This window comes from Eschscholzia californica, unplaced genomic scaffold (assembly GCF_041429995.1).
Source record: "Eschscholzia californica isolate CP2 unplaced genomic scaffold, dmEscCali1.0.p SCAF_6, whole genome shotgun sequence".
Taxonomy (NCBI): domain Eukaryota; kingdom Viridiplantae; phylum Streptophyta; class Magnoliopsida; order Ranunculales; family Papaveraceae; genus Eschscholzia; species Eschscholzia californica.
This window is the reverse complement of record NW_028238483.1, coordinates 29,106,104-29,132,694: the sequence shown is the minus strand read 5'-3', so window position 1 is coordinate 29,132,694 and position 26,591 is coordinate 29,106,104. Positions and strand designations below refer to the sequence as shown.

General features: G+C 36.9%; 7 protein-coding genes across 7 annotated transcripts; all 7 read left to right on the top strand.

The window, feature by feature from the left end:
* Window positions 1-872: 872 nt before the first annotated feature.
* Window positions 873-3,570, top strand: LOC147533273 (PRKR-interacting protein). Its single transcript, XM_086648232.1, has 2 exons — window positions 873-1,359; window positions 3,097-3,570. Exons 1-2 carry the CDS (start codon window positions 1,066-1,068, stop codon window positions 3,364-3,366), a joined length of 564 nt encoding a protein of 187 aa, XP_086504358.1. The 5' UTR covers window positions 873-1,065; the 3' UTR covers window positions 3,367-3,570.
* A 42-nt stretch (window positions 3,571-3,612) lies between these two features.
* Window positions 3,613-5,410, top strand: LOC147533272 (FAD-dependent oxidoreductase family protein). Its single transcript, XM_086648231.1, has 2 exons — window positions 3,613-4,762; window positions 4,870-5,410. Exons 1-2 carry the CDS (start codon window positions 3,739-3,741, stop codon window positions 5,256-5,258), a joined length of 1,413 nt encoding a protein of 470 aa, XP_086504357.1. The 5' UTR covers window positions 3,613-3,738; the 3' UTR covers window positions 5,259-5,410.
* Window positions 5,411-7,405: 1,995 nt separating this feature from the next.
* Window positions 7,406-10,148, top strand: LOC147533271 (microtubule-associated protein RP/EB family member 1C-like). The gene is made up of 6 exons (XM_086645278.1): window positions 7,406-7,643; window positions 7,755-7,910; window positions 8,055-8,161; window positions 9,076-9,298; window positions 9,372-9,485; window positions 9,567-10,148. Exons 1-6 carry the CDS (start codon window positions 7,536-7,538, stop codon window positions 9,840-9,842), a joined length of 984 nt encoding a protein of 327 aa, XP_086501404.1. The 5' UTR covers window positions 7,406-7,535; the 3' UTR covers window positions 9,843-10,148.
* A 1,785-nt stretch (window positions 10,149-11,933) lies between these two features.
* LOC147533270 (putative carbohydrate esterase At4g34215) lies at window positions 11,934-14,095 on the top strand. Its single transcript, XM_086645277.1, has 2 exons — window positions 11,934-12,885; window positions 13,733-14,095. Exons 1-2 carry the CDS (start codon window positions 12,316-12,318, stop codon window positions 13,934-13,936), a joined length of 774 nt encoding a protein of 257 aa, XP_086501403.1. The 5' UTR covers window positions 11,934-12,315; the 3' UTR covers window positions 13,937-14,095.
* An 82-nt stretch (window positions 14,096-14,177) lies between these two features.
* Window positions 14,178-15,491, top strand: LOC147533269 (putative carbohydrate esterase At4g34215). The gene is made up of 2 exons (XM_086645276.1): window positions 14,178-14,914; window positions 15,026-15,491. The coding sequence occupies exons 1-2, from the start codon at window positions 14,315-14,317 to the stop codon at window positions 15,302-15,304; spliced, it is 879 nt and encodes a 292-aa protein (XP_086501402.1). The 5' UTR covers window positions 14,178-14,314; the 3' UTR covers window positions 15,305-15,491.
* LOC147533268 (Cyclase family protein) lies at window positions 15,491-19,273 on the top strand. The gene is made up of 7 exons (XM_086645275.1): window positions 15,491-16,479; window positions 16,617-16,661; window positions 16,958-17,030; window positions 17,957-18,054; window positions 18,531-18,601; window positions 18,814-18,950; window positions 19,058-19,273. The coding sequence occupies exons 1-6, from the start codon at window positions 16,038-16,040 to the stop codon at window positions 18,937-18,939; spliced, it is 855 nt and encodes a 284-aa protein (XP_086501401.1). The 5' UTR covers window positions 15,491-16,037; the 3' UTR covers window positions 18,940-18,950; window positions 19,058-19,273.
* A 115-nt stretch (window positions 19,274-19,388) lies between these two features.
* LOC147533267 (DNA-directed RNA polymerases II, IV and V subunit 3-like) lies at window positions 19,389-25,267 on the top strand. The gene is made up of 4 exons (XM_086645274.1): window positions 19,389-20,263; window positions 20,396-20,633; window positions 21,921-22,201; window positions 24,984-25,267. The coding sequence occupies exons 1-3, from the start codon at window positions 19,809-19,811 to the stop codon at window positions 22,191-22,193; spliced, it is 966 nt and encodes a 321-aa protein (XP_086501400.1). The 5' UTR covers window positions 19,389-19,808; the 3' UTR covers window positions 22,194-22,201; window positions 24,984-25,267.
* The last annotated feature ends 1,324 nt before the right edge of the window (window positions 25,268-26,591 follow it).

Sequence of the window (26,591 nt, the reverse complement as noted above, 5' to 3'; positions counted from 1 at the left end):
TCTCTTCGTTTCGTTCTTCTACGCTTCCTTCGGATCTTTTGGCTTCTACTGATTCTTCTTCTTCTTCTTCTTCTTCTTCTTCTTCTTCTTCTTCTTCTTCTTCTTCTTCTTCTTCTTCTTCTTCTTCTTCATAAAATAAAATAAACATGGAGGAACTACACCATTACAGTTACATAAAATAAACCTGGAGGAACTACACCATTACAGTTACATAAAATAAACTTGGAGGAACTACACCATCATGTCGCTGTTAACACTCTCTCTCTCTCAACCGTCTCTCTCTTTGATCTTCCATCTTGGGTTGTTAATGGAGATAATGAGGGAAGAGGGAGAAAACGGTTACGGTTTCCCCCTTTTACTCTTCAATAGGGATTATTGATTGTGGGGGGAATCCAGAAACAGGGAGAAGAATGACAAAAGCATACAAGTTTCCCCGCTTTCATTATTGGTTTAACTCATTACATTATTTTTACCTTTAATAAACCAAAGTCTAACAAACAATGGATTCCACCTCCTTTAAGAATCGAAAATGAGACCTCCCGTCTAAATTTTTTATTTTTGCAAATTTCATAGATTAATATAGCCTTTGGTGCAGTGGCAGGGCACCCCTCTTAAGCCCATGTAATTAAGGTTATAAATAAAGTATATGATTTCATAAATTTGTCGGGCTTTAGGCCTATTTTAATCATGGTTTAAATTAGGCGGTCATCGTGCTTATCACATCTTCATGATGTATTGATCAATGCGTTGTAATGATTAACGTAGATCATAGTCAAATTCTCAAAAAAAAAAAAAAAAAAAATAATAATAATTTTGGGGCGCCTATAAGTGGAGGCACCTCTAAAAACTTCTCAAAAAGATATTCCTGCTCTAGAGATTATTGAATGTTGATTGGAGGTGGTGTTTAGGATCTACTTGTGTATTGAGTTGGGACAGGAAGAACACTCACTGGCTGGTGATAAGAGAAGTTGAAGAGAGTGAATCCCTTGAGAATTTCAACAAAATCTAGAGTTTTTGTTTCACTAAATCTAGGGTTTTTTTGGGGAGTCAAGGTAATAAAAAAAAATGTCATCTGGTGGTGGTGGTGGTGATGGTGGAACATCAAGGAGCTCGAATGATGGTGATTTACAGATAATAACAGTACCTGAACGACCCAAACATTCTCTCCCCCCTCTTGCCCTAGCTTCTGCTTCTCCGTTTTCATCAAATAACGCTATAGTCGAGTACAAACCCTCAGACCCTAAACAAGAAGGTGAAGATCTTGAGATTAAGCTCCGCCGTATCCTCGATCATGTTCCTGTCCGTGTTAGCAATACTTCCGGAAGTTCCGCTGGTTCTGGCTCCGGTGACTTTCATCAGGTATATAACCTTCCATTCATTATTATAACTAAACCCTAGAAGTTACAACTTCAGTATTCTGATTTTTTTTACCCTATGTGTTTGTGATTATTTAGTTGATTTATGTTCTAGGGCAATCCCAATTCAATATATTTTAGAGCCAACCACATTAATGTATGATGAAATTCTTGTTGTCTGTTGAAAACCTAATATATGAGTGAACAATGGTGCCCCTTTCATGATTTAGATTGGTTCCGGTTAGTGCCTTGCGTCTTGGGAGATTGGGAGGGATAATGGGGAACTAATGAGAAAAGATAAGAGTCTAGCTTGGTAGATTATCGACCCAATCACAAACTGTGGATGGTGGTGAGGTGATATTAATAGTCGAAATCGTTGTTGATTGGGGAACTATTAGACTTGTAAGTTTTCGTTATAGGTGAAACAATAAGAAGTGTGAAGAAAAGGATTATGATTTAGCCAAATGTCAAACAGAGATAAGTTTTAAGAGAGACCTTGTTATCTGTGGTATGTGAACTTTGAAGCTAGTTTACCTCGAAATCACTAGGATGAGAGAAGGCTGGAAGGTAGAGATTTTTATACTTGAAAACGAATTATTCTCGTACACACACATATACAAATGTATATACGTAAACTTTTGAAACCATAATTGTTGTTCTTTGTCAAATGTAGCTTAAGCTGCTAATGCATTTTAGTGTACTCCTCCTATCTTGCAATTGGAGTGTAACTAGAACTAGTAATAGGTGATAGTATGAGGATGTTTCTCTACAAGCGAAAAGGCAATCTACGAAGAAATTAGCTTCTTTTATGTCGTTATTAGTCAGAAATCCTTATGAAGGTACTTGCTATTTTGCTCTGTTGGTTTCAGGGTATTAGTAAATGGTCACGAGTTCACAAGGGAACAACAAATTAAAAAAATTGTATGTGGCTTCACTCTTTTTCCTAAATGGTTCCCCAAGCCCAAGTAACACAAAGTGCCGTGTCATTTTTGGGCTTTTGGGACAAGTTTGTTTTCGTCATTTTTGTATTGAATTCTCTTCTCAGCCACACTGGAAGTTTTGGTTTCCTACGAAGATAAGATGGATCTCTTGTCGACCTCCTTAGTATATAACTTGATCTAAAATGTCAACTATAGCTATAAGATTGTGTATCAGGATCACATTTATTACCTTCTAGTCCCTTGATATTGTTAATCTCAACTGTTTGGACTATGGATAAAAACGATATTTGAAGATTCACATAATGTGGTATTGTCCTGAAGCAACCATCTAGGCTTGTGAGTTTGGATCTGGTGTGCCAAACAACCAAAATACTCCCTAAAATACTTCAGTTTGAAGAGGGGTTTGGGTTTCTTTCGATTGCCAGAAGTCAATACTGGTGTACCTCGAGTGATTCGAGCATATTGTATGGAACTTCTTGTTATGTAAACTCAGTCCTGTTATAGTTGTGCTTTGACTCCATGCTAGATTGGGTTTCCTATGGCGTTTATTTCTCTTCTGTTTGAAGAATTTATCTGTTGGGTGATCACTCACTGCATCATCGTCAATCATATGTACCTGCTACGCGAGGCAGATGAATGATAGAGTGTGGAGTTTAATTGTGCTTTATTATGTCGTTTTAGTGTTTTACTAGAGAAGTAAATCATTTATGTAACTGTATCTATTACTGTTCCGTTTTAGTTTTTTGCTCGCAAAAGATTGTGTATTTATTATCTCATGTCTCAAATTTTGGATGCAACAGTATCGGCAAATGAGAAGAAAAGAACAAGATCGAATTACAAGAATGAATATAGACTACCAGAAGAGAAAAGAAATTGCTGATTATAACATGAGAAGGGAGGAAAGAGTAAAGGCTGCAGAAGAGAGAACTGCAAAGAAGAGAATGAAACGCCAAAAGAAGAAACAAAAAAAGAAAGAGAAGAAGACTAAGTTGAACCCCGACGGAGTAGAGCCACAGAAAGATGACTCTTCAGATAACGACGAAGATTCGGACGACTGTGACAACAAGTGAGCTCTTCCTTATGCTTCTCACCCATATTCGGGCTCAAGTTAGTTCAGACACTGGCTAGTTTAGTATTTCATCCTGTCTCCAAACTATACAGATTTTACCAACAAGAAACAAAGTATAATGTTAATGTTTTGTTTCTTTGAACTTATTGACTTGGATGGTTTTATGTACTATCGATATCTGTGTTTCTGATCTCCTACCATAAAAGCGACCCCAAAATTTATCTCCACATATTGAATCTTGTCCTCATAGTAATTCTCACTATCTAAGGTGTTCCACTGCCAATGTGGGATTTAACTCTCTAACTTTTTTTTTTGTTGAAGGGATTTAAACTCTCTAACTTGTTCAGAGAAAAGAATATCCAACCCTAATGAAATGTCGTCTATGTATGGACTAAAGAATTTGTCCGACCCGTATACCCATTTTGGTTCTACACATGTCACTTCCAGAACACAGGCAATTCTGATTAATCAATTACCTATAAAAGTTTCAACTTTAACGATGAAGGTTTTGCCTTCTTCTTCAATATCCGTTTCACTAGTCCGTCCTTTACCCATCGTCTCTAAACGTTCGACCACCGTCTTCATCAGATCATCTTCGTCAATGGAGGAGCAAGAGCACCACAAGCCCTCGCGCGTCGTGGTTTGCGGTGGCGGAGTAATAGGCGTTTGCACGGCTTACTTTCTTTCTAAAAAAGGTGCCACCGTCACCCTTGTTGAGAAATCCTCCGTCGCTTGTGCCGCCTCCGGCAAAGCTGGTGGATTTTTAGCCCTAGATTGGTGCGATGGTGGAGCTCTCTCTAAGCTTGCTCGTACTAGCTTCAATCTCCACCGTTTACTTGCTCTCGAACTCGATGGTCCTCAATCCTACGGTTATCGTCCACTCAATACCCTCAGCCTCTCAATTACAGAACCTGAAATTCCCACCACCACTCCTCCTACTACTACCTCTAATACGATCCTTCCATTTTGGGTTGATGGACCTGCTCGAAACCCTAGCGTCATTGGCACCACCGACACCACCGCCCAAGTCCACCCTCAACTCTTCACTCGGAAACTTCTCTCCACCGCCGTATCAAACTACAACTTAGAGGTGGTCATCGGCGAGTTAGAACGAGTCGAAGTTGATGAAGGCCGAGTCAAATCGGTTGTACTTAAACAAAAAGATGAAGATCATCAGAGAGTAATTGAAGCAGATTCAGTTGTCTTAGCTTTAGGTCCATGGTCATCAAAATTATCACTTATTTCTTCTCTCTTTAGAATCTCTGGTCTTAAAGCTCACAGTATAGTTTTGAAGCCAAGAGAACCCTCTGCAATTTCCCCTCATGCTCTCTTCCTCAGTTATTCACCTTCTCATGGCGGAAAACCCTTAGATCCTGAAATCTACCCACGACCCACTGGTAATTTTAATTAGAAAATAAAAACCCATATCTCAATTTCATCAAATTATTAACTTCATTCTTGATTTTTGAGAATTGAAACTGATTTGATAGTTTGATTTGATTAGGGGAAGTTTATATATGTGGAATGTCTGCTGAAGTTGAAATACCAGATGATCCAGAAGAAATTGTTGGAGATTCTGAATCAATAAAAATGCTAAAAAGGGTAGCTTCAACTGTATCAAGTCATTTGAGAGAAGAAGAAGAAGTTGAAGTGAAAGCAGAGCAAGCTTGTTTCTTGCCATGTACTGATGATAGTAAACCAGTGATTGGAGAATTACCAAATGTGAAGGGTTGTTATGTGGCAACTGGTCATAGTTGTTGGGGGATTTTGAATGGTCCAGCTACTGGAGCTGCCATGGCTGAACTTGTTCTTGATGGGGTTGCTAGTATTGTTGATCTTACCCCATTTAGTCCTTCTAGGTTTGTTTCTATTAAAGGGAAGCATAAGAAGTGATAATGTCATAGAAAGAGAGAAGATCTATCTTCATTTTATGGGTTTAGTTGAAGTGAAATCAGAAGGTTGAATACCAAACAAACTTCTCTTCCATTGTTATGTATGTTTGTAGTAGTATCAAATAAATCATATTACCAATTCTAATTCTGAAATGGATGACATTTGATTTTACCTTTATCCAATTTAAACATCTCCCTTGTTTTGGGAAGGTTGATTCTATAGTTGGCAAGTTAGTAGTTTCTCTTCTCTCTGTTTGTAAAAATGATCTTCAGCTTACTTACAGTTAGAGATAAATAAGTGGGACTTGAAGAGTGGGGGAAGTTTAGATAGAGAATATAAAAGAAAAAGAGAAAAATCAAACAAAAGAAGAGCATCTGCAAAGACACACAACGATTTCTTTTATCATTGCGAATATGATCGTGTCCCGAGATAAAGCAAATGGATATTTGGAACTATTTGGCCATCCGCGTGACCAACATTTCTTTCAGACATATCAGAGTTCATGGTATCGAGCATACTTTTATAGACCTTTCGTTCCAGTGCTCAGGTTGGGAGCATATACGCAATCCACCTTATGCAGGCTTTTAAATCATGACAGTCTATGGCGACTTCTCAAGTACATCATTTGACTTCTTGAGTGGTCTAAGGGGGACCATTATTTAGCTAAGCACATATAGTACTGATCATAGTAATCACAACACATCAATGTGTAATGTGTTGCTAGTTTGGTTGGATTAAGATGCAGATAGAGAAGAGAAATACCAATCTCATGTTATAGTGTGATTTGGTCATAAATAAGATGTCCGTAGATATTTTATCAGAAGATTATTTGGTTGGGATTGTGAGAGTAGCAATACTATGTTAGAAAGTGGTCTTAGGTCATTCTTGGTGCAGTAGCTAGCTTGAGAGGTGAGGCTATTGCATACTAGTAAAGTGACCGCCACCTACTCGTACAACCAACGTGGGACTAACTTACAACAAGGATTCCTAGGGAGTCCAATTCCGCTAGGAATGCCATACTCAACGCAACTCTACTAGGAATGGCATTTCCGCATTCTACTAGGAATGCCTTACCACGCGAGTCCTGGTAATCACATTCCATTCATATTGGCAACCACGAGGTAAGTGATGTCAGTAAATGTGGTGGTGTCCTTCATTTGAGGGCCAATAAAGTTAAATAATGGGTTGGGCTGGGACGATCCGGCTCATCTCTTATTTAGCTTCTAGATTCTGCTATACTGAATGAACAGGTGGTGGAATATTACTTGTTTGTTTCTGACAACCTTCATTTTGAATTCTCTGAAACTTGATATAATCCCGCCCACTTCCAACACCAACCAAGGGCGGAGCCAGGATTTGAAATCGCACCTGGCTAGCCTAATTTTTTCATAAAAAAAAACGGTAGAAAAAAAAATTTGTTCCATACACCTATTGTTAGGAAGACGCAATTTTTAACGTACTTACAAGTTACAAAGTTACAATTAGTTAACTATGTTAAGCAACCAACATCTACCCTAATGTTTTTTCTGCAAATGTCAGTCGATAATGCATTTCTTAACAATGATTTAAATTTGCAGAGATTATCGCTAATGTAACTTTGTCATCCTTGTGATTCCATGGTAATTGTATTACAACTTTATTTGATAAAGTGCCTATAGTTTTAATTAAGGCGCAAAAGAATCAATATGGCGAGAACAAATAAAACCAAACTTTACGATAAAACTAAAATTGAAAGTGCACATAGTTGATCTCCACACATCTTTCTACGGGATTTACTACGACTATTTAGTAGTCTTGATAGATCTTAGTAAATCTTAAGAATGTCAGTATGTATGAGTAATTAGTAAACCTAGTCGTTTAAAATCAAGAGAATTCAAGAGAACTGATACGAGTGCATTGAAGAGAAAGAAAAAAGATAGCCAAATAAAGTGCATGGAGGGGGATTTGAAGCATGGACCTAGTGTGTGTGGGGTATATGGCTTACCACTAAGCCATCTCTTCCTCGTGTTTAGACTTAGCAAGGTATTTTATAAAACCTTCCCTGGCTACCAATAAGCTATCTTGCTAGTGTCTATACCTATTGAGAGATTTAACAAAATCTATCCCTGGCTGCAGCCAGGGATAGTCCACACATAGATTCGCCCTTGACACCAACCCTCTTATAGAAGAAGGAAAACCCTTCCTCTCTCTCTCTCTTTCTCCCTCTCTCTTCAATTCCCCATTTCCTGAAACTTTCTTCTACCTACTTGAATTTCTGAAACTTGAAATCCACTAACAATGGCGACCAACATAGGAATGATGGATTCAGCATACTTTGTTGGTAGAACTGAGATCTTGGCCTGGATTAACTCTACTCTCCATCTCAATATCTCCAAAGTTGAAGAGGTCTCTCTTTAACCTAACCCTAATTCTTGATAAAGTTAACATTTTGATTCTTCATTTTGAGAATTTCACCCCTTTTCTTACTTATTTTGATTTTAAATTCCTATCATACAGGCTGCTTCTGGAGCAATTCAGTGTCAATTAATGGATGCCCTTCATCCAGGAATTGTCCCCATGCACAAAGTTAATTTCGACGCCAAAACTGAATACGAAATGATTCAGAATTATAAGGTTCTTCAAGATGTATTCAATAAACTCAAGATTACCAAGGTTTGTTTCATTTTAATTTCCACTTCTTTCTCTTTCCTGAAATATCTGTCGATTTAGGGTTTCTTATTTAATTTTGAGTTTCCCCCCCTTTTGGTCACTGATTTAGGGTTCTTTATGTGTACAATTTTTGTTATGTGATTTTAGCACATTGAAGTAAATAAGTTGATAAAAGGAAGACCTCTTGATAACTTGGAGTTCATGCAGTGGATGAAAAGATATTGTGATACTGTCAATAATGGGCTTATTAACAGGTACTCTTGAAAACCCCATAAAAACTAGGTTTTATGGTGAACAATTGCTGTTCTTGATAAAAAAAAATTTCTTATCAATCCCATTATGAGTTATCTTAACAGCTGTTTAGTCTCGCTTGATACAATTCAATCTATGCTTTTGCATTCATTAGTAAGTGGTAGGAGCCCTTGTGGTAACTATTTAGGTTTCGAAGTGATTTACGAAGATTCACATGCTCACAAGAAATTGCAAGTCAAAGTTGTTCTGTCTTTTATGATATAAAGAGATAAATGGGCCCAGCCTGGAGCTTGACCTGACCCACTCTTGATATGCGGTCCTTCGTTCGTCGTTCCTCTCCCATGATATATGAAAAAGACGACGACGAGAAGCGACATTTGAATTGCGACTCACTATTTTGGATGTGGTCATTCATAAGGTCGGGGTTAACATAATTGATGTTTGTGTTTTGGTTATTGGATTCATATATACCTCTGTTGAATTTCATAATTAGATTTGAAATCTGAACTAGAAGTCAGTATAGTCCACTACTCCACCACCCTTTCCTGTCGTTCCTCCAACTTGTTAGACACGTGGACTCTCATAGTTTTGCAATACTTTCATCTTGAAACCTATCCTGCAGTAATTTATGTTCTAGAGCAACCTGCGAGTGCGTGTTACTTGTGAAGTGTTGGAGATCCTAAAAGGAGGAGTGTAGTGGGACAATTTTCATTATTCCGCCATGCATAGTAACATGATATAGTAATTCACCTTTTGTGCTTCTTTAACAATTCAAGATTTTAGACAAGGAGCTTTTTTTAAAGTTTATTACCTATTAGTATTGTTCTCTCCTAATGGTGCATCAATTTGTATCGTATTATTATTATACAAACCATGGGTTTCTTTTATTCTAAACTGTATATATATTTTATTTCAGTTACAATCCTTTGGAACGAAGAGAGGCTTGTAAAGGTGGAAAAGAAACTAGTAAGAAGTCTGCACCCACACAGGCTTCAGCCAAACCCTCGACCACTACCTCCAAATCTCACTCTGCTCACAATACTCGAAAGAACGATGGATCATCTTCGCACAACAATGCAAATCCTGTACTTAAAGCTTCTAGACCCACTTCTAGTGGAGGCCCAGCTTACGACGAAAAGGTAATTCAAGACCATTGATTGGGAGTTTGAAATATGATTGATTGGGTACTAAATATGTTTGATATAACTGCAGATCACAGAATTGAAGCTCTCTGTGGATAGCCTCGAGAAAGAACGAGACTTTTACTTTGCAAAGTTGAGAGATATTGAAATTCTTTGCCAATCTCCTGAGATCGAAAACCTGCCTGTACGTTTTTATTCATATTGATTTACTCATTTGTTTCACTATTAAAATTTACCGATTATTTATGCCTCACACTTTATGCAGGTTGTTAGTGCAATTCACAGAATATTATACGCAACAGATGATAGTGTCTCAGTGGTGGCTGAAGCCCAAGCTATGCTATCACAACAGAAGAACCAAACAGTGCCCTTAAGTCCTATATTCGAGGTATCAGAAGAGAAACATAAACCGGAAACTCAGAAAAGAAAAAACATATTAACGGTCGAGGTTGACGCTGTTGCTAACTCAACATTATCTCCGAAACAAAGGATATCAGACGCGTCTGATGTTCATTGTGGTTCTCCATTAATGACTTACTGATAAACAACATCTTCTCTCGCAGTGAACTTGATTAAAGTTTTCATAAAACGTATGTCATATTGGTTTCTATGTATCTTGTCTTGTCTATCTTCATTTCCCTTCGTGGGATTTTATATTTCAATTAGATAGATATAGGATATGGTTGTTGTCTGTGGTCTTGATCATATATTCTTGTAGTTAGTTTTGTAATAGTTTATATTTCATGTCAGTCGTCTCAGCTGATACAGACCAAGTTATTTTCGTGTTCTATTTGGTTGTAATCGTTCTATCGGTACTTTAAAACTCAATAGATTGCTTTTGGTTCTAGTTTCTTGCATTTGCATATCCCATCTTGTTTCTGTTATGTACTTGTATCAAAGATGTACATTCATCTTGGAAGATAAATATGTCTAAAAATAATATGGGAGCATGCCACATGCAATTTATGTGTAGTGGACCATAATGGGGAATGGATTGTCTGAGTTCATTTATTATCTATAATTCTCACAAAATATATAAAGAATACAAGTTTACAGAGTGCAGATAACTAGATAATGTTCCTCTCCGAAAGCGAAAATCGAATCTGATTTCCATATATTCAATATGAAATGTGATTATCTTGAAGTTCTGTTTGTTTGGACCGGAAGGTGAACCTTTTCTGCCAAAAAGAAAAGTTGAGCCTTGAAAGTAAAAATATCTTGAGTGGTAATAGATTTCAGTAGGGTATTTGTAGTTGTCTGGTCCCTCATCATCTCTTCAAGATAATTTGGCAACTAAAAGTAGAAATTCTTTTTCTTTAATAAAATTAAAAAATGATTAGAAGTATATTTAGCAAAATAGTTGCTTACAAGTAAAAAGATCAAAATTAGTATAGTAACATAGTTAATTTTTCACTTCAACTAAAAAAAACATAGTTAATTTTTCAATTTTTATGATTACAGGTGTAGCTAAATAGTGATAATAGTGGTGGTGGTGGTCGAGATGGTTAAGGTGTGGCGGTGGTGGTGGTAGTAGTGGTGGTTAAAGTGTGGTGTTGGAGTACTTAAAGCATCTTCAATGCAAAACTCAATCTTAGAAACCTTTGAGTGTCACATAAGACTTTTTGAGTTTTTCTTGAAAAGTCATCTCCAATGCAAAACTCAACTAAGATCTCAAAGATGATGTGTCGACTATCGAGGGTGGAATAGAGATATCTCGAGAGGATGCTCTATTTCTAGAGTGTCATCTTGAAATATCTCTATTTATCCAACTCATCATTATTTAAATTTCAACCAATAGAAATCAAGTCTTCGTATATTTCTAAAATAACTAATTATTTTTTACAAGAAAAACCATGCCATATAAGTAAAAAAAATAAGTTTAGAGTTTTGCATTGAAGACATACAAGAATTGAGGATTTCTATTTTCGCCACCTATGAGTGAGAATCTCGATTGGAACTCGACAAATAGGACGAACAGAGATTTTTTCGAGTTTTGCATTAGAGATGTCCTTATGATGATGGAGGCGTAGTGGTGGTTGAGATTGAAAGAGTAAATTTCTATGTGTTTCTTGAATTAGATTCTCAGACTCTATTCGTAATCATAATTGAGTTATTACAATATATCCTGAATAATCTAAGTAAAGCAATAAGATAGATTTACAGTACATCTAGTCTAAACTAAATAATATAAAGAAGGAAATATGGTATACACAAATCAGAATTTGATTTTCAAAAATCCGCTCCAATCTGTGTAGAGATTCACGTATCCTTATCATCCCCTCAAGCTAAATGTCTAGATCATATAATGAAAAGCTTGAAACTTAAAGTCGACGACGAGCTTTGGCTAATTCTTTGGTGAAGACATCGACAATTTGTTCTTGTGTTGAAATTTACCAAATTTTTAATGAACCACGAGCAACTCAACAAAATGTAGTCTAAGTCATGTGTTTGACCCATTGCATACACCATATCATCCCCTCTAGCTAAATGTCTAGATCATATAGCGAAAAGCTTGAAACTTAAAGTCGACGACGAACTTTGACCAATTCCTTGGTGAAGACATCGACAATTTGTTCTTGTGTTAAAATTTACCAAATTTTTAATGAACCACGAGCAACTCAACAAAATGTAGTCTAAGTCATGTGTTTGACCCATTGCATACACCATACATGTAGCTGCCATACCATCAATGATATCCATTATTTATGAGCCCTATATAGAATTAGGAAGGTATATATAACACAAAATCATTCCATCAACTAGCCACTTCACTTTCCCAAATCTATTGTCCTTTCCTTTCTTATGGAAACAATAATCTACTACCACTTATCCTCCTCTATTTGAGCACTCCTTTATCTTTCTCTCTTCACTAAACCCTAGACTTCATTTTTTTTTTTTTATAAATATCCATCTTCTGACAAAGATCTCCAACCCACCGACCTCTCACAGAAAACCCAAAAACAAAAAACAAAAACAGTGAATCTAGGGAAAAAAATTCTTCAAAAAAGAAAAAAATGTTATCTTTATGGGTAGTTTTGATTCTTTTAGTACAGTTTGTTAATGGCGGAAATGAAGATAAAAACATATTCATTCTTGCTGGACAAAGTAACATGTCAGGAAGAGGAGGTGTTAATGGTAAAAATTGGGATGGAATCGTTCCAAAAGAGTGTGAACCAAACCCATCGATTCTCCGATTCAGTGCTGGATTACAATGGGAAGAAGCTCATGAACCTCTTCATAAAGATATTGATGTTTATGCAACAGTTGGAATCGGACCTGGTTTATCATTTGCAAATGGGTTGAAATCATTAGATTCAAATATTGGTGTGATTGGTTTAGTTCCTTGTGCTATTGGTGGTACTAAAATAACTCAGTGGAGTCGGGGAACTGAGTTTTATAATGAGTTGATTAAACGATCCAAAGCTTCACTGAGTGAAGGTGGAAATATAAGAGCGATTCTATGGTATCAAGGTGAAAGTGATACTATTTTGAAAAGTGATGCTGATGGGTATGAAAATCATTTGAGGAGATTAATTGTGGATTTGCGTCGGGATCTTCAACTTCCGAATCTCCCTTTCATTCAGGTTTGTTTATTCTTAATTCTTACTAATTCTTATTAATTCTTACTAATATACTTAATTGGTATAATTAATTATTTAAACCTAGAAATTTTATGTTAGTACCTGACATCTACTGATTGAGTTCTGAATTTCTGACACTTCCATCTATATAAAGGTGGAAAAAAATTGTAAAGACTATTTTCCTCCGCAAGGGATCTAATATTTTGGTAAATCTGGTTCTGGGTACTATTTGTGGGTGTGGTCTTGCGTCTTCGTTTGTTCCTAAGTGGTATTGGGCCTCTCTCACCCAGAAAACTAACGCACATTCGTAGGTGTGGTCGTGGGTCTTTATTGTCTCTTAAGTGGTAAGTGGTATCGGGTCTCTCTCACCCAGAAAACAAACGCACATTCGTAGGTGTGGTCTTGGGTCTTTATTGTCTCTTAGTGGTTTTGCCCTCTCTCACACTTAAGACCTCCCTCACACTTTTACCCCTTTCCACATCCAATGTGGGACTAACTATAACAGGGTGAACACGTAAAATATCTCTTTTCAACATTTGAGAGGTTTGTAATATAGTAGTTGACTTCAAAAAATTTACGAACAAATCTATAGGTTCGTACATCCTTTTATTATAGCCCTACATTTCATTCTGTAGATGAGGGGTTGTGAGATAGTATTAGGATTGTATTTGTACAAACGTTGTCAAGTCTGAACACGTAGAATACCTCTTTTCAACATTTCAACCTGTTGATTGAGTTTTAGTTTTTTTTTAAAATTGATTGAGTTTTAGTTGTTAGATGAGACACATATTTATCCTTAAATACAGAGTCAAACGAGAAATAAAATTAATGAAATGTGTTGAAATTGCAGGTAGGTCTTGCGACAGCACAGGGTCCTTACAAGGAAATAGTGAGGAAAGCTCAACAAGCGGTGAATATAGCAAACGTATGGTATGTGGACGCCAAGGGACTTCAAGCCTCATCCGACTATGTGCACCTGACTACTGCAGCTGAAGCCACTCTCGGTCAGATGTTAGCCAAGTCTTTCTTCCAACACCAACATAATCGCTCGTAGATCTTCTTCCCGATTTACAAATCTTATATTTATCTATAAATAATATTTAAAGATTGAATTTCAAACAATAGTATTATATGTGTTTACTGATCAAATCTCAACAATAAAAGAGAAAATTATATCACAATGGTTCGTAATATGGTTCATTATTTACCTAAACCTGATTCCTAATTTTCTTTTTTAATAGTAAGTTAAATTGTCACTATCAGACATAAATGTATGGCTGAATTAAGTTGACATAATTGGTCTAGGTTCCATTATTATTCAATTCTCTCTCTCCCTCTCTCCCTCCCTCCCTCCCTCCCTCCCTCTCTCTCTCTCTTTCTCTACAATCAAAGTTCATCATATTGTTAAGCTTTGAATTAAAATCAAAGTATCATGTTATCTTTATTGTGTTTTCTTCTTCATATTTGCATATGTTTATTAGTAAAATCTGCGAAATTAGTCAATGGATCTGGGTACATGGACAAGAGTATATTCATTCTAGCCGGGCAGAGTAATATGGCAGGAAGAGGAGGTGTTTCATTCGATAAATGGGACGGAATTGTTCCTCAAGAATGTAAACCAGACCCTTCTATTCTCAGACTCAATGCCCGACTCGAATGGGAAGAAGCTAAAGAGCCAATTCATATTGATATCGATTGGACCATGACTGTCGGTGTCGGGCCTGGTATGTCATTTGCCAACAAAATCAGAGAATTGGATTCCAATAATATTGGAGTAGTGGGTTTGGTTCCTTGTGCTATTGGTGGGAGTTATATTAGAGAGTGGGCTAAAGGAGCTCGACTTTATACCGAATTAGTGAGACGGTCAGAGGCTTCGTTGAAGGAAGGTGGAAGGATCAGGGCGGTTCTCTGGTATCAAGGGGAGAGCGACACGATTGTTAAAAAGGACGCAAAGAGTTATGGGAAGAATTTGAAGGACTTAGTTTTGAATCTGAGGGATGATTTAAAGCTTCCAAATCTTCCTTTCATCCAGGTTTAGTTCTCTTCTTAATTATTCCCCTTTGTACACAATATCATTACAACTAGCTTCTTTTTTCGTATTTCCTGGGCACATCTCGATAAATGAATGGGGTAAATTTTGCAGGTAGGTCTAGCATCAACTATAGGGTCATACACGAAACTTGTGAGGAAAGCCCAGCAAGATTTGGACCTACCGTATGTTTGGTACGTGGAGGCCCAAGGACTCCCACTCGAGCCCGACAACCTACACCTCACTACCCAAGCCCAGGTCCATCTTGGTCAGATTATGGCCCAGGCATTTTTCTCACAGAGAACTGTCCAAGAAACTCCTATCACTAGTCATGCCCACAAGAGAGTTCCATTCTTTTGTTTTAGGAGTAGTAGCAGCAGTAGTGTTAAATGAGGGACCATATTCACTAACCACATCTATGAACAATACACTTTGTTTTGGCATCTCAAAATACTTCAAACTACTTCCAAAGATTCAAGATAAGGTAACAATGAAGTTTGGGGAAGAAATACAATTTTCTAGATGTGAAGATGGTGGTCAATGACAAATGTTTATCACTTCAAATTTAGGGGATTTAAATTTTCACTTGTTTTGGTTTGTATTAAAGTTGATTAGAATTTATGATAGTACTATGAAATTGTGATGGTTAAGTCGGATCTTTAAGTAGGTCATCTATTCAAGTTGAGGATCTTTATTCGTGATATAAGCATATAAGAGAAATTCCTAAGTTTTGCAAAACGTACAAAATAGATGACATACTGAAAATAAATTGAGACGTAACACTTACCACAAATTTTTAGTGATAGTACATGAAATTTGCTTTTGTTCCGGTGGTTTTGCCTCTGTAACCTTAATAACTAGCAAAAATGATGCTATGCCCGGTAGGAATCCCGGCCGGAATGCCAACTCACCCGGGCGGGGTTGGGCCGGGCATAGCATCATTTTTGAATAACTAGCTCGAAGTGTCCAAGGGAATAGCCCTCAAGACCGGCCCTACAACCCTAGTTTGGGAGGAAACTGAAAAGGAAATCATTTCCCTGGAAAATCCGATCAAACAAGGAATAAGTTCTTCTGTTGATAGTCACCAACTCAGTAGCGCGATCTGAAGGAAACAAAAGACGGATTAATGAGGTCCCAGTTACTGTTTTTGCTAATATGCGCCATTGCCATACAAGTATTCGCCGTCGTCTCAGCTACAGTATCACCGGAAAATGCTGCTTATCCATCACCATCATTGTCGTTGGGGTCTTGCGCAGCTTGGACCACTGATGATGATGATGGTGGCGCTATGGATATTGTGCCACCAAGAAGGGAAGTTTATGGAGAAGGAAGGATCTTTGATATAACCCACATTTACACAGAGAATATGCCTTCATGGGGTAAAACAGAGGGATTAGGGCAATTCTTATGGCTTCCTGCCAGTATGAAAAATGGTTCCCTTGCTAATAATTCTGAGATGAAAATGCCTACCCATTCTGGTACTCATGTTGATGCCCCTGGTCATGTGTTTGATCACTACTTTGATGCTGGTTTTGATGTTGATTCTCTTGACCTTGAGGTCCTTAATGGTATCTCTCCCTCTCTCTCTCTAATAAATGAATGAGTAAAATAGAAGATTATCATGAAGTAATTGATTTTGAATATTTGAATGTCATTTTCTTTAATTGGGTTTATTGAATAGCTTATCTATTAATTTTTGGAACAGGTCCAGCATTGGTAGTGGATGTTCCAAGGGACAAGAATATAACTGGTATATCTTTATTACTTTTGTTAACCTTAATATACTCAATGACAATGTTACAATCTTTCATAGTTTATGTTTGAGATCAAAGATGCCGTCTTGGTCATAGTCTATCTATATTATGTATCATCTCTTAGAAGTCCTCCTATTCATACTTCTATTATTCATCTCGATCGATCAAAATGGTTGGATTGTTATTCGTGAACCGAAAAGATTGCACTAAATTCATAGGTGTTAACAAATAGTATTCACAAGTAAAACTTTGGTGGATACTATTAGCTGACAAGTGTTTCTGCTTCTTACAGCTGAAGTTATGAAATCCTTACATATTCCAAAAGGAGTTCGCCGTGTGCTTTTCAGAACATTAAACACTGACAGGTACTATATGTCTTATATTCATGTGATTTTCTACCATTTTGAGACATCAAGCAATGGGGGTATGAAATTTCCGGTTTCTGATTTTGGAGATACTTAGGTGAACAAGCTTAGTATTGGGATGAAAGATATCAATGCTATTTGACTAAGGAAGATGCATCTATAGACTTTCGTAGTCATGGAACTAATAGAATTATCTCTGTAAAACCTTCTGATAAATGGGATGACGTATTTAAAAGTTTTAGAAACATTGTCACATTAACAGTTAGCACAATGCCCTGGTTTTCGTTCCAATATGCCTTTAGCTTAATCACCTCAAAATGGCGTAAAGAGTCACCCATTAGCCGAATCTTTCTATTTGATCTTGTTGGGAACACGAACAACCGAATGTATCGTATAAAATTTAAACATTTCTAAACTGCTAGCTTAACCAGGAATGACAGACACCCTATTTGTTTGTATAGAAGTCTAAAACTAGTCTCATGCAATTATGGAATTTAACGGGTCTCCACCAAATTTCCTTCAACATAGTGGAATGTGCTTTTTTATTCAATTTTATCAAGAACTTGATTTACCGTATCCTGATCAAGATAGTTTACCTTCTTCTTTCTATCTATTTACAAAGTTCTAGTTTTTCTCTGTCTTCTATCCTTAACAACTCATGGGTAACAAATCAGTAAAAGAAGGGTATCTACAAGTATTATAGTGGCATTAAAGACTAGAAAACAGTATTGGATTTTCTACAAACTACAAAGTACTCTCATAGGCTGTTACAATTTTTGGTTGATGCAAGAAACATTTTTCATATTATCATATTTTGGGCACTCAATTTTTATCCTCTTTCGAATGCTTAATTGAAATATGGAGATCATTAAGTTCAAGCTATTCAAAAGCAACTTCTCTTTTCCCTTTTCCCTTTTCCATCTCAGGGGACTAATGTGGAAAAAAGAGTTCGACACAAGCTATGTTGGATTCATGAAAGACGGAGCAAAATGGTTGGTAGAAAACACTGATGTCAAGCTAGTTGGTATGATATCATATCCATTATTTAGTAGCGATAACCATTCTTATAATTGTATATCTAACAGATTGAACTTTCATACCTCAAGACCTGATAATATATTACATAGTTTTTAGTGGACTTCGGAGTTATTATCTTTTTTTTTTCTTGCTTTCCTTCCCGAACGAAATATATTACTACTATCCTGTTCCCATAGAGTAGACCCATACAAATGATAGGTTTCAGATCCATGCAATACCATTTGGCAGTTGTCCCTCAGAAAGTAGTACCACCAAGATGTCATACAACAACAAATATAGATTAGAGTTCATTTATTCAGAGAAACTAGTAAAACTCTGGTAAATATTCACGGTTATTAAATGATTAAAGCAAAATCTATATGGGTGTTATTTCCTTATCTTGTTTTTCGGGTACTTTTTTCAGAAAGTCCACAGTAACACAGTTTTTTGCTGATGGAAATTCCTTTTTTTTTTTTAATTTAGGAATTGATTACTTATCAGTTGCTGCATACGACGATTTGATTCCTTCACATCTTGTTTTTCTGGAAAGCAGGGTAAGAAACTTTCTTCCCACTTTATATCCATTTTAGTGACTGATGAGGCATCCATTTCCAGAACAAAACTAGAAATTGTCATCAATCAAAGCAATAAAATTCGTCGATAACTTCATTGCTACTTACAACTCTTTTTTGTTTTCCAAATCTTGTTAAGTAGATATTTCTTATACATCTAAAATGCTATTGGTAATGCCTCTGAAATGTTTCAGGAGATAATTCTTGTGGAAGGCCTAAAACTTGATGACATAAAGGCAGGATTGTATTCGGTGCACTGCTTACCTTTAAGGTTACGTGGTGCCGAGGGATCACCAATAAGATGCATTCTCATAAAATGATTGTTCTTTAAGTAAGTCGAGTACATGATCTTATCTTTCATCGCCTTTCTATTGTCTTTATGCGTAGTATGTCTTATTTCCAATGGGCTAGCTCATCACGCTTCTATTTCGGTGATAGGTACTTCCCTTCTTTGTGGGAAACGCAGACCACACGAGGCCACAGGAGAAGGGGAAACACGAAGATGCATTTCGAAGACACAAACTAGCTTATTAGGAATAAGTTAAAGTATTCTAGCATGTTAAACTTTTTTATGTTGTTGAAATGTAAGAGTTTGGGAACATATGGAATACTTAAATTGCCAGAGTTTGGTTAGTGACTTGCAACATTTTCCAATGCTTTTTTCGCATTTCATTGATGACTTCTCAAATATATTACCAGTGTTAAGTACTCAGCTCAATACACGTAACAAAGGAACACTACTTATACATTATCTTAGTCCACTTGACGCGAGAGCGAAAAAGACTCAAAGGAACACTACTTATACATTAGCTCAATACCCATCTTCTCTCTAATCTCTCTCTATCTCCTCTCTCATTGTTGAAGGTGGGATTTGCTTCCACCTTCCACAACTCATTGACAAACGAAGACTCTCAAATCATAAATGGGTAGTGGTGGTGAAGGTGAAAACTCTCAAATCTTGTGTCCCTACAAGAGTTCCCCTATGTGGTGGAATATGGTGAGCTGGTAAAACACGTGTACTAATCACCCCGCTTCACCAGCGAAGACATATGGGTTGCCGCACCAGAGACCATATATTTACTCCTTTCCCTGTCTCTTGCCTCCAATGAGAATTAAGAACTGAAGAAGAAAGGCAGTGAGAAAAATTAGGGAAGAACAGAAGCTAGAGAGTAGAGAGAGAAAAAGAGAGATGGACGGAATATCGTATCAGAGATTTCCAAAGGTGAAAATTAGGGAAATGAAAGACGAATACATGAAGTTTGAGCTCCGGGAAACTGATCCAAGCATGGCTAATGCTCTCCGTCGTGTAATGATTGCAGAAGTTCCCACCATTGCTATTGACCTTGTTGAAATCGAGGTTAACTCAACTGTTCTCAACGACGAGTTCATTGCTCACCGACTCGGTCTCATCCCTCTCACCAGTGAGCGTGCTATGGGTATGCGTTTCTCACGAGATTGTGACGCTTGTGACGGTGACGGCCAGTGTGAGTACTGCTCCGTCGAGTTTCATCTCTCCGTTCGCTGTGATTCAGATCAAACCGTTGATGTTACCAGTGCCGATCTCCTTAGCTCTGACCCTTCTGTTGTACCTGTCGACGTTGCTGCTCGTTCAGGTTCTTCAGGCTTTGATTCCACTGAAAATAGGTAACATTTTCTGCTTCCCTCAACTTTTCCCCAACATAACATTTTCTAGGGTTTTTGAGTTGTGGGTGTTTAGGGTTTTAAGGTTTTGCCTTCAAACTCTGATGTTATGAGATTATTTTGATTTGTATACAGGGGGATTATAATTGTGAAGTTACGTCGTGGGCAGGAGTTGAGATTGAGAGCTATAGCAAGAAAGGGGATTGGGAAAGATCATGCAAAATGGTCTCCTGCTGCGACTGTAACGTTCATGTATGAACCAGACATTCACATCAATGAAGAAATGATGGAAAGCTTATCTCTCGAGGAAAAGCAAAGTTGGGTTGAAAGTAGTCCTACCAAAGTTTTCGACATTGATCCCAATACCCAACAGGTTTATTTCTTCATCAAGTTAAACCCTAAACCCTAGTTAATAGTACGACACCTTACAGTATGATTCTGCATTCAATATGTAGTTCTCCTTTTGTGTGGTTTAAATGTGCCAATGAATTATTTTAAGATGAAAGTTTTGTTGTGGTTGTATTCCCATTATGAAAACTGAGCTGGTTAGGATGTGTAACTAGAGAAGTAAATTTGTTGGTCATTCATCTGCATCAATATTTGAGATGCTTCAAGAACAGTTATCAAGTTGTTTTGACCGGCCCTTTCTTAGTCCGCAACCATGTGAACCTACAAATAAGAATTTTGATAACTTTGAATATGTGATTAGTTTGTGCAACAAAACTATTACTTGCTACAAATAAATGTGGTAGAAATTAGCAGAGATAAATGAAACCTTGGTTTATGATTCAACTGTGTGCTGTGTGGATTTGATTGGCATCATCGTTCCGTCACTGAGCCTTGCTGTTGCTATTTGGGATCACAAGAAGAATCTTATTCTATGAGTGGCAGGGGAATTCATATACTAATTTGTAGGTTTCTCGTGTTCAAAGTTCAGATATTTATAAGCACAAGAAGAGCCTTGCTATGTGCTTATACAAATGAAATTCTAAAATGGCTAGAGAGAGGGCTATATGATTTCTCGTGTTCAAAGTTCAGATATTTATTTTATTCTCATCTTTCCAAGGTTGATTTTAGTAAGAACCCATCTTTATAAGTACACTACAATGTGTAATTTTTTCGTCAAAGTGATGTTATGGCTCCACCACGGCTCTAAAAAGCTGTGTTTATACGCTGGGTGCTCCTAGCTTTCTGATTTGGAGTCTCTCTAGTGATTGTAGTAACTTCAGATTTTGGTGTTAATCATTCAATTATTCGAACAATTGTACTCTATGATATATATTGGTGTACCATTTTATCTATTTATTTACTTGACTAATTTTTATGTCGCATGTGCATTAAGTTGCCATATTCTGAAATTTCAGTTGTAATATGAGCATTTACATGAACGGGTGCCCACTCTGCATCTTCACCCAATCACTCCGCTCACTAATTTTATATAACCTATCAAAAGTCCAACCCTCTGTTCGCCCCTGACCACCTTGATGTGTGGTTGGCTATTTATACAAGAGAGTATTCTTGGCTATGGATATCCAACTTCCTCCCTTCAACTATGTTGGTAATATTGGACATAATTTTGTTACAATGATGGTTCCTCGTTTGACCTTTTAGTTGCATAGTTTCTGGGTCTAGAATGTTGACTTAGTGTGTTGTTTCTCAGGTTGTAGTTGTAGATTCAGAGGCGTATACATATGATGACGAGGTGATCAAGAAAGCAGAGGCAATGGGAAAGCCAGGGTTAGTGGAGATCTATGGAAGAGAAGATAGTTTCATCTTCACTGTTGAATCAACTGGTGCTGTTAAAGCTTCTCAGATTGTAATCAATGCAATAGAAGTCATCAAGCAGAAGCTGGATGCAGTTCGCCTCTCTGAAGATACTGAAGGAGCTGATGAGCAGTTTGGTGAGCTGGGAGCACACATGCGTGGAGGATGATCATATTGGTAATCACGATGCTTAACTATGAGTATGCATATGAAAATTCTGTTAACCCTGTTGTTTATGCCAACTTTCTTTTCTTATCTATGCTCCAATCTTTACAAGAATATTTTTTTCTTCTCATGTTATATACTTTAGCATATCATGTCGATGTATGATATATACATATATCGATAGAAATTAATTGCTTGAGAGTATACTCGCAGTAAAAAACTAAAATTTTTAAGTTGAATGGACATTGGCTGTCAAGTGGCTATACTTTGAGCTGTAATTTCAGTTAGGACATTTTCCTAGCCTCACAATTGTTTGGATGAATGATGTGTCTGTGAAAATGGCGCCGGTATACCAAATCTATTCCTATGAGGTAGAATTCACATGTAATTTGAATACCCTAGCTATTCTAAATAAGGATTATGAATTGGTTCCAACTAAAACTCTGTAGGGAAGTCAACTTTGACTAAGCTTAGAAGTGACAAATGGGAAGGCATACAGTCGCTGCAAAATGGGGGCAATGCCGCAACGGTTATGTGTCTGAGTTTTGAACAAATGGAAGTAAAGAAGGTATTCCAAGATATACGAGTCGGTAGCAGTTGCAATTGGGTGGAAGTATTTAGGCTAGTAAAAGGAGTTAGGAGAAAAATGGGTGAGTTAATGTTGCGTGTATTATGTATGTGGGAATGAAATAGATAGGAGATGAGACTCTAGGCACTAGGAAAGGCTACAAGTGTCTAATGGAAGGGTATACAAATTTGCACTTGGAGGTTAGGCTAATTACTTTATTGAATGACATGTGCCACTAGATACAGTTAGGAGTTGAATAATAACTCCCTGATGGAGTATTCTAGATGAACTTCAATATGCATGCAGCTCAATTTATAGGATATAGGAATTAAGGATATACTTGAAAGACAACATTTGACTAAGAAAATATGGGTGATTACAGTTTTTTTTTTGAAAGTTTGAATGAATATAATGGGTGATTATAGTTGAATCGTCTATACTTGTTCGAGTAAGCGTGTCAGAAATATGATACAATTACTCAATTAGCAAAAGATAGTGAAAGGTTATCCCTCGTCAAGGAGATGTGTTGAAGTCCAAAACTATAGCTGTTATAGCTTATATTATTTTTTTTGTGCACTTGTATTATGATGTGAAAGTAAGGAATGGCAAGTGTTGCTTTTTTGTTTTGAACTCAATAGGAAGGGCCGGAGCCACGGAAAGTGTAAGGTATGCTGTAGAAGAATAATTGTTGAAATTTCAAAAGTAAAGATTCTTTGCCTTACAGATAGATGAATGGTTGTGAAGTTTAAAGAACAAAACATGAGATGATACGGCAAAGTGTTTCATTGATATTGTCACTTGAAGCTAGGCAAGAGATTATAGTACAAGACTTTGAATACAAACTACTATAGTGGAGAAGGACATGAAAATATATATATGGAAAAAGTCAAAGTAGTGAGTTTGTGTACAAACATGGCTTTGACTAGTATCGTACGTTCTGAAAAATACAAGAAAGATACTCGCAGTACTTTAAGAATAAGAGTGACGAGAGCTGGACGTCATAGAACTAGTTGCGGCAACCCTAAGATATTACATATTAGAACCAAAATCGTTAGATGGGGAGGCAAGATCTTGTTGCGAATGCACACTACCACATGGAGGGCTTAAAACTAAAAGATTATGGCAATCCTCAAGACTAGAACGTAGATAGGCTTTAACTATTAGTATTATGCCAAGAAAAGTAACGTCGTATTCTCAGAGATAAAACACATAACATCTTAGTAGTCCATGTATTTAGTGTGGTCTTGTAGACATACTTAAGGAATCAGAGTGATGAAGTAACTAAGACCTTATAATGAAAACGGAGATGCAATATAGATGTTAATTTAAATCATGCACAAATAATGAACTAAATGAAATTTTACGAACTTATTAGAGTATTAGCAAATAGTCATGGTATTAAAGTAGACAAGTAGTAAAGCTTCATGTTAGTTTCGAAAAGTTCAGCTTCATGTTAATAAGGCTAACTTTTAACACTTCCGCCCTACTAGAGATATAACTCTTCCAAGTTCTGAGAGAAAAAGAAAATACTATCGTATAATTCTTCGTAAAATAGTAGCTTTAGGACACTTTACTGTTGGATAAGCAATTCCCGATAACTCTAAGGTACACCAATAGCTGTAAATACAGCTATCAACAGAGACAATGGACCGCTTCAGTTCTATTTCGTTTGTAGAATTTATTATGTCATGTTATTTTCATCCTTTCTACATCAGCTATCAGTATTGTATGCATAGTAAATGTTAATCACATAGCGTTTTGTGTAGATCACATGCCTTCCGTTCTTTCTGATACATAAGTACATGACTGAGGAAGTTCGTTGGTTCTTTCAGACTATGATTGTACGATATTTTGTTTCGTATTTAATTTTGAACTCTTCTGTTAATCAACTATACTAACATGTGAATTAACTTGTTGTATTATGAAGTTTCTACTTCTCATTTTGCTTCCACATGTAAAAAACGCCTTTTATATCTCGTTAGTGTCAAATCGTGTGGTCTAAACATGAATACATCGTCGATATGCCTGAATGAGTATTTGAAAGAGATGATAAATAGATCAATTCTTATTCATTTTGAAAATTTAATAGACAAAGGTCTGGATGGGCCACCATATGATAGACAGTATGTGTGGGATGATTCCGATGGACAAACGATATTAATGCGAAATCAGAGTTGGTGGGATTTGGATTTATCCTGAACTGATATCAAACTTGTTTGATTGCAGAGAAGCAGCTGCAAGTCACGGGCACAAAATGCAGATATGAAAAAGGTTCGTGAGCTCTACCAAGAAACCTTGCACTGATTAACATTTTTCATGGGATATGAATTTACTTTTGATTTGTGAAATGAAATGTAGTTAGTTTGGGTTAGAGAACAAGAACACTACTTCTAAACTAGGGAAAATGTTGAAATTTTCATGGTTTATGATCTAAGTTTCAACTTCTTCAGCATATATTATGAACTAGTTTTAGCTTGTTCAGTAAATTGAACTATGTTTGGTCTACTAAATGTTTTTTTGTGAGAGACTGAAAAGTTTAATTTCAGCCACTACATCCATGGCTTTATCTTTCTAGGGCAAGATTGCAGTAAGCATATTTTGGGTACTTTCTTATGTGGACTAAAGGGCAAACAGACTAGGCCAAAAAAGAGAACTTCCAAATTGGATGGAGGGAAAGACCAATTCAAAAATCTCATCCCAAAGGGGGTGGAGTTAGTTTTGTCAGTGAGTCCCCCACTGACAACAAATGAATCCAGATATGTAATTGTGCTTCCAAATAAGTGATGGATGGGTGGATTGATGGATGGATGATTTCGGACAACCCTGCCATGGACTTCCATGTCCTTTTCTTCTTGACCCTTTGTAGAGAGAGGGATAGAGAGAGACAGAGAGATAGAGAGAGAGAGAGAGAGAGAGAGAGAGAGAGAGCATTATGGTTATGGATGTGGTTTTTATGAGTTTTTATTGGCTCCATGAAAAACTGTCTCGAGTGACTGATTATTGAGCTGGGCATGGACCCGGGTTTATAAGTGTGTTTATGAAGCCCGTGATTGGAACAAAAATGGTCAGTTGACTTATTCCCCATTTCTACCCCACAGATCTGAGTAAATTTGGACACTGTTTGATTGCACAATGATTCTTGAAAGAAGATGATATCTCCTCATCTCTTGATTTCTTCATTTCTCTTTGAAGAGAAAAAAAAGGTCATTTAGATAAGGGTGGGAATCGGGCAGGGTCGGGCCGGTCGGGTTCATTAATTCATCGGGTCGGGCGGGCGGGCTTTGAAACTCTGCCAATTCAGGTTTCTCGAGGTATCGGCCTGTAGGGTATCGGACTTTTACCAAAATTTCGAATATTTGGGGTCGAAACGATTTATATTTCCATGTCTATCGAAATTTTCGCTCAAATTGAAATTTAATTTTTTTCTTAACAATGTCTTGTCAAAGGCTTCTCACACAACAATATGTGTAATGTATACTTATGTGTTATACATACAAGCAAGCATACAATGTACATAGATATTATCGTATAAATGGGTGACATTAGTAAGCGGGTTATGTCGGTAAATATCAACGAATTGGGCTTGGACGGGATGTCGGGAAGCACTTTAAAACCCGAGCTTGACCCATTTATTTCACCGGGCAGTCTGGGTGAACACACTTTCGGGTTTCGAGTGTCTGTGGGATCTAACGTACTCGGGTACCAATGACGGATTTCGAGTTCTCAGACTTTTCTCTCAGCCCTACATTTAGGTAAATATTCTGAAAACTACATTTTGCGTACTCTACTCCAGAAGTTTCTACAAATTAAGTGGAAATTTTTTATTTTGTTAGT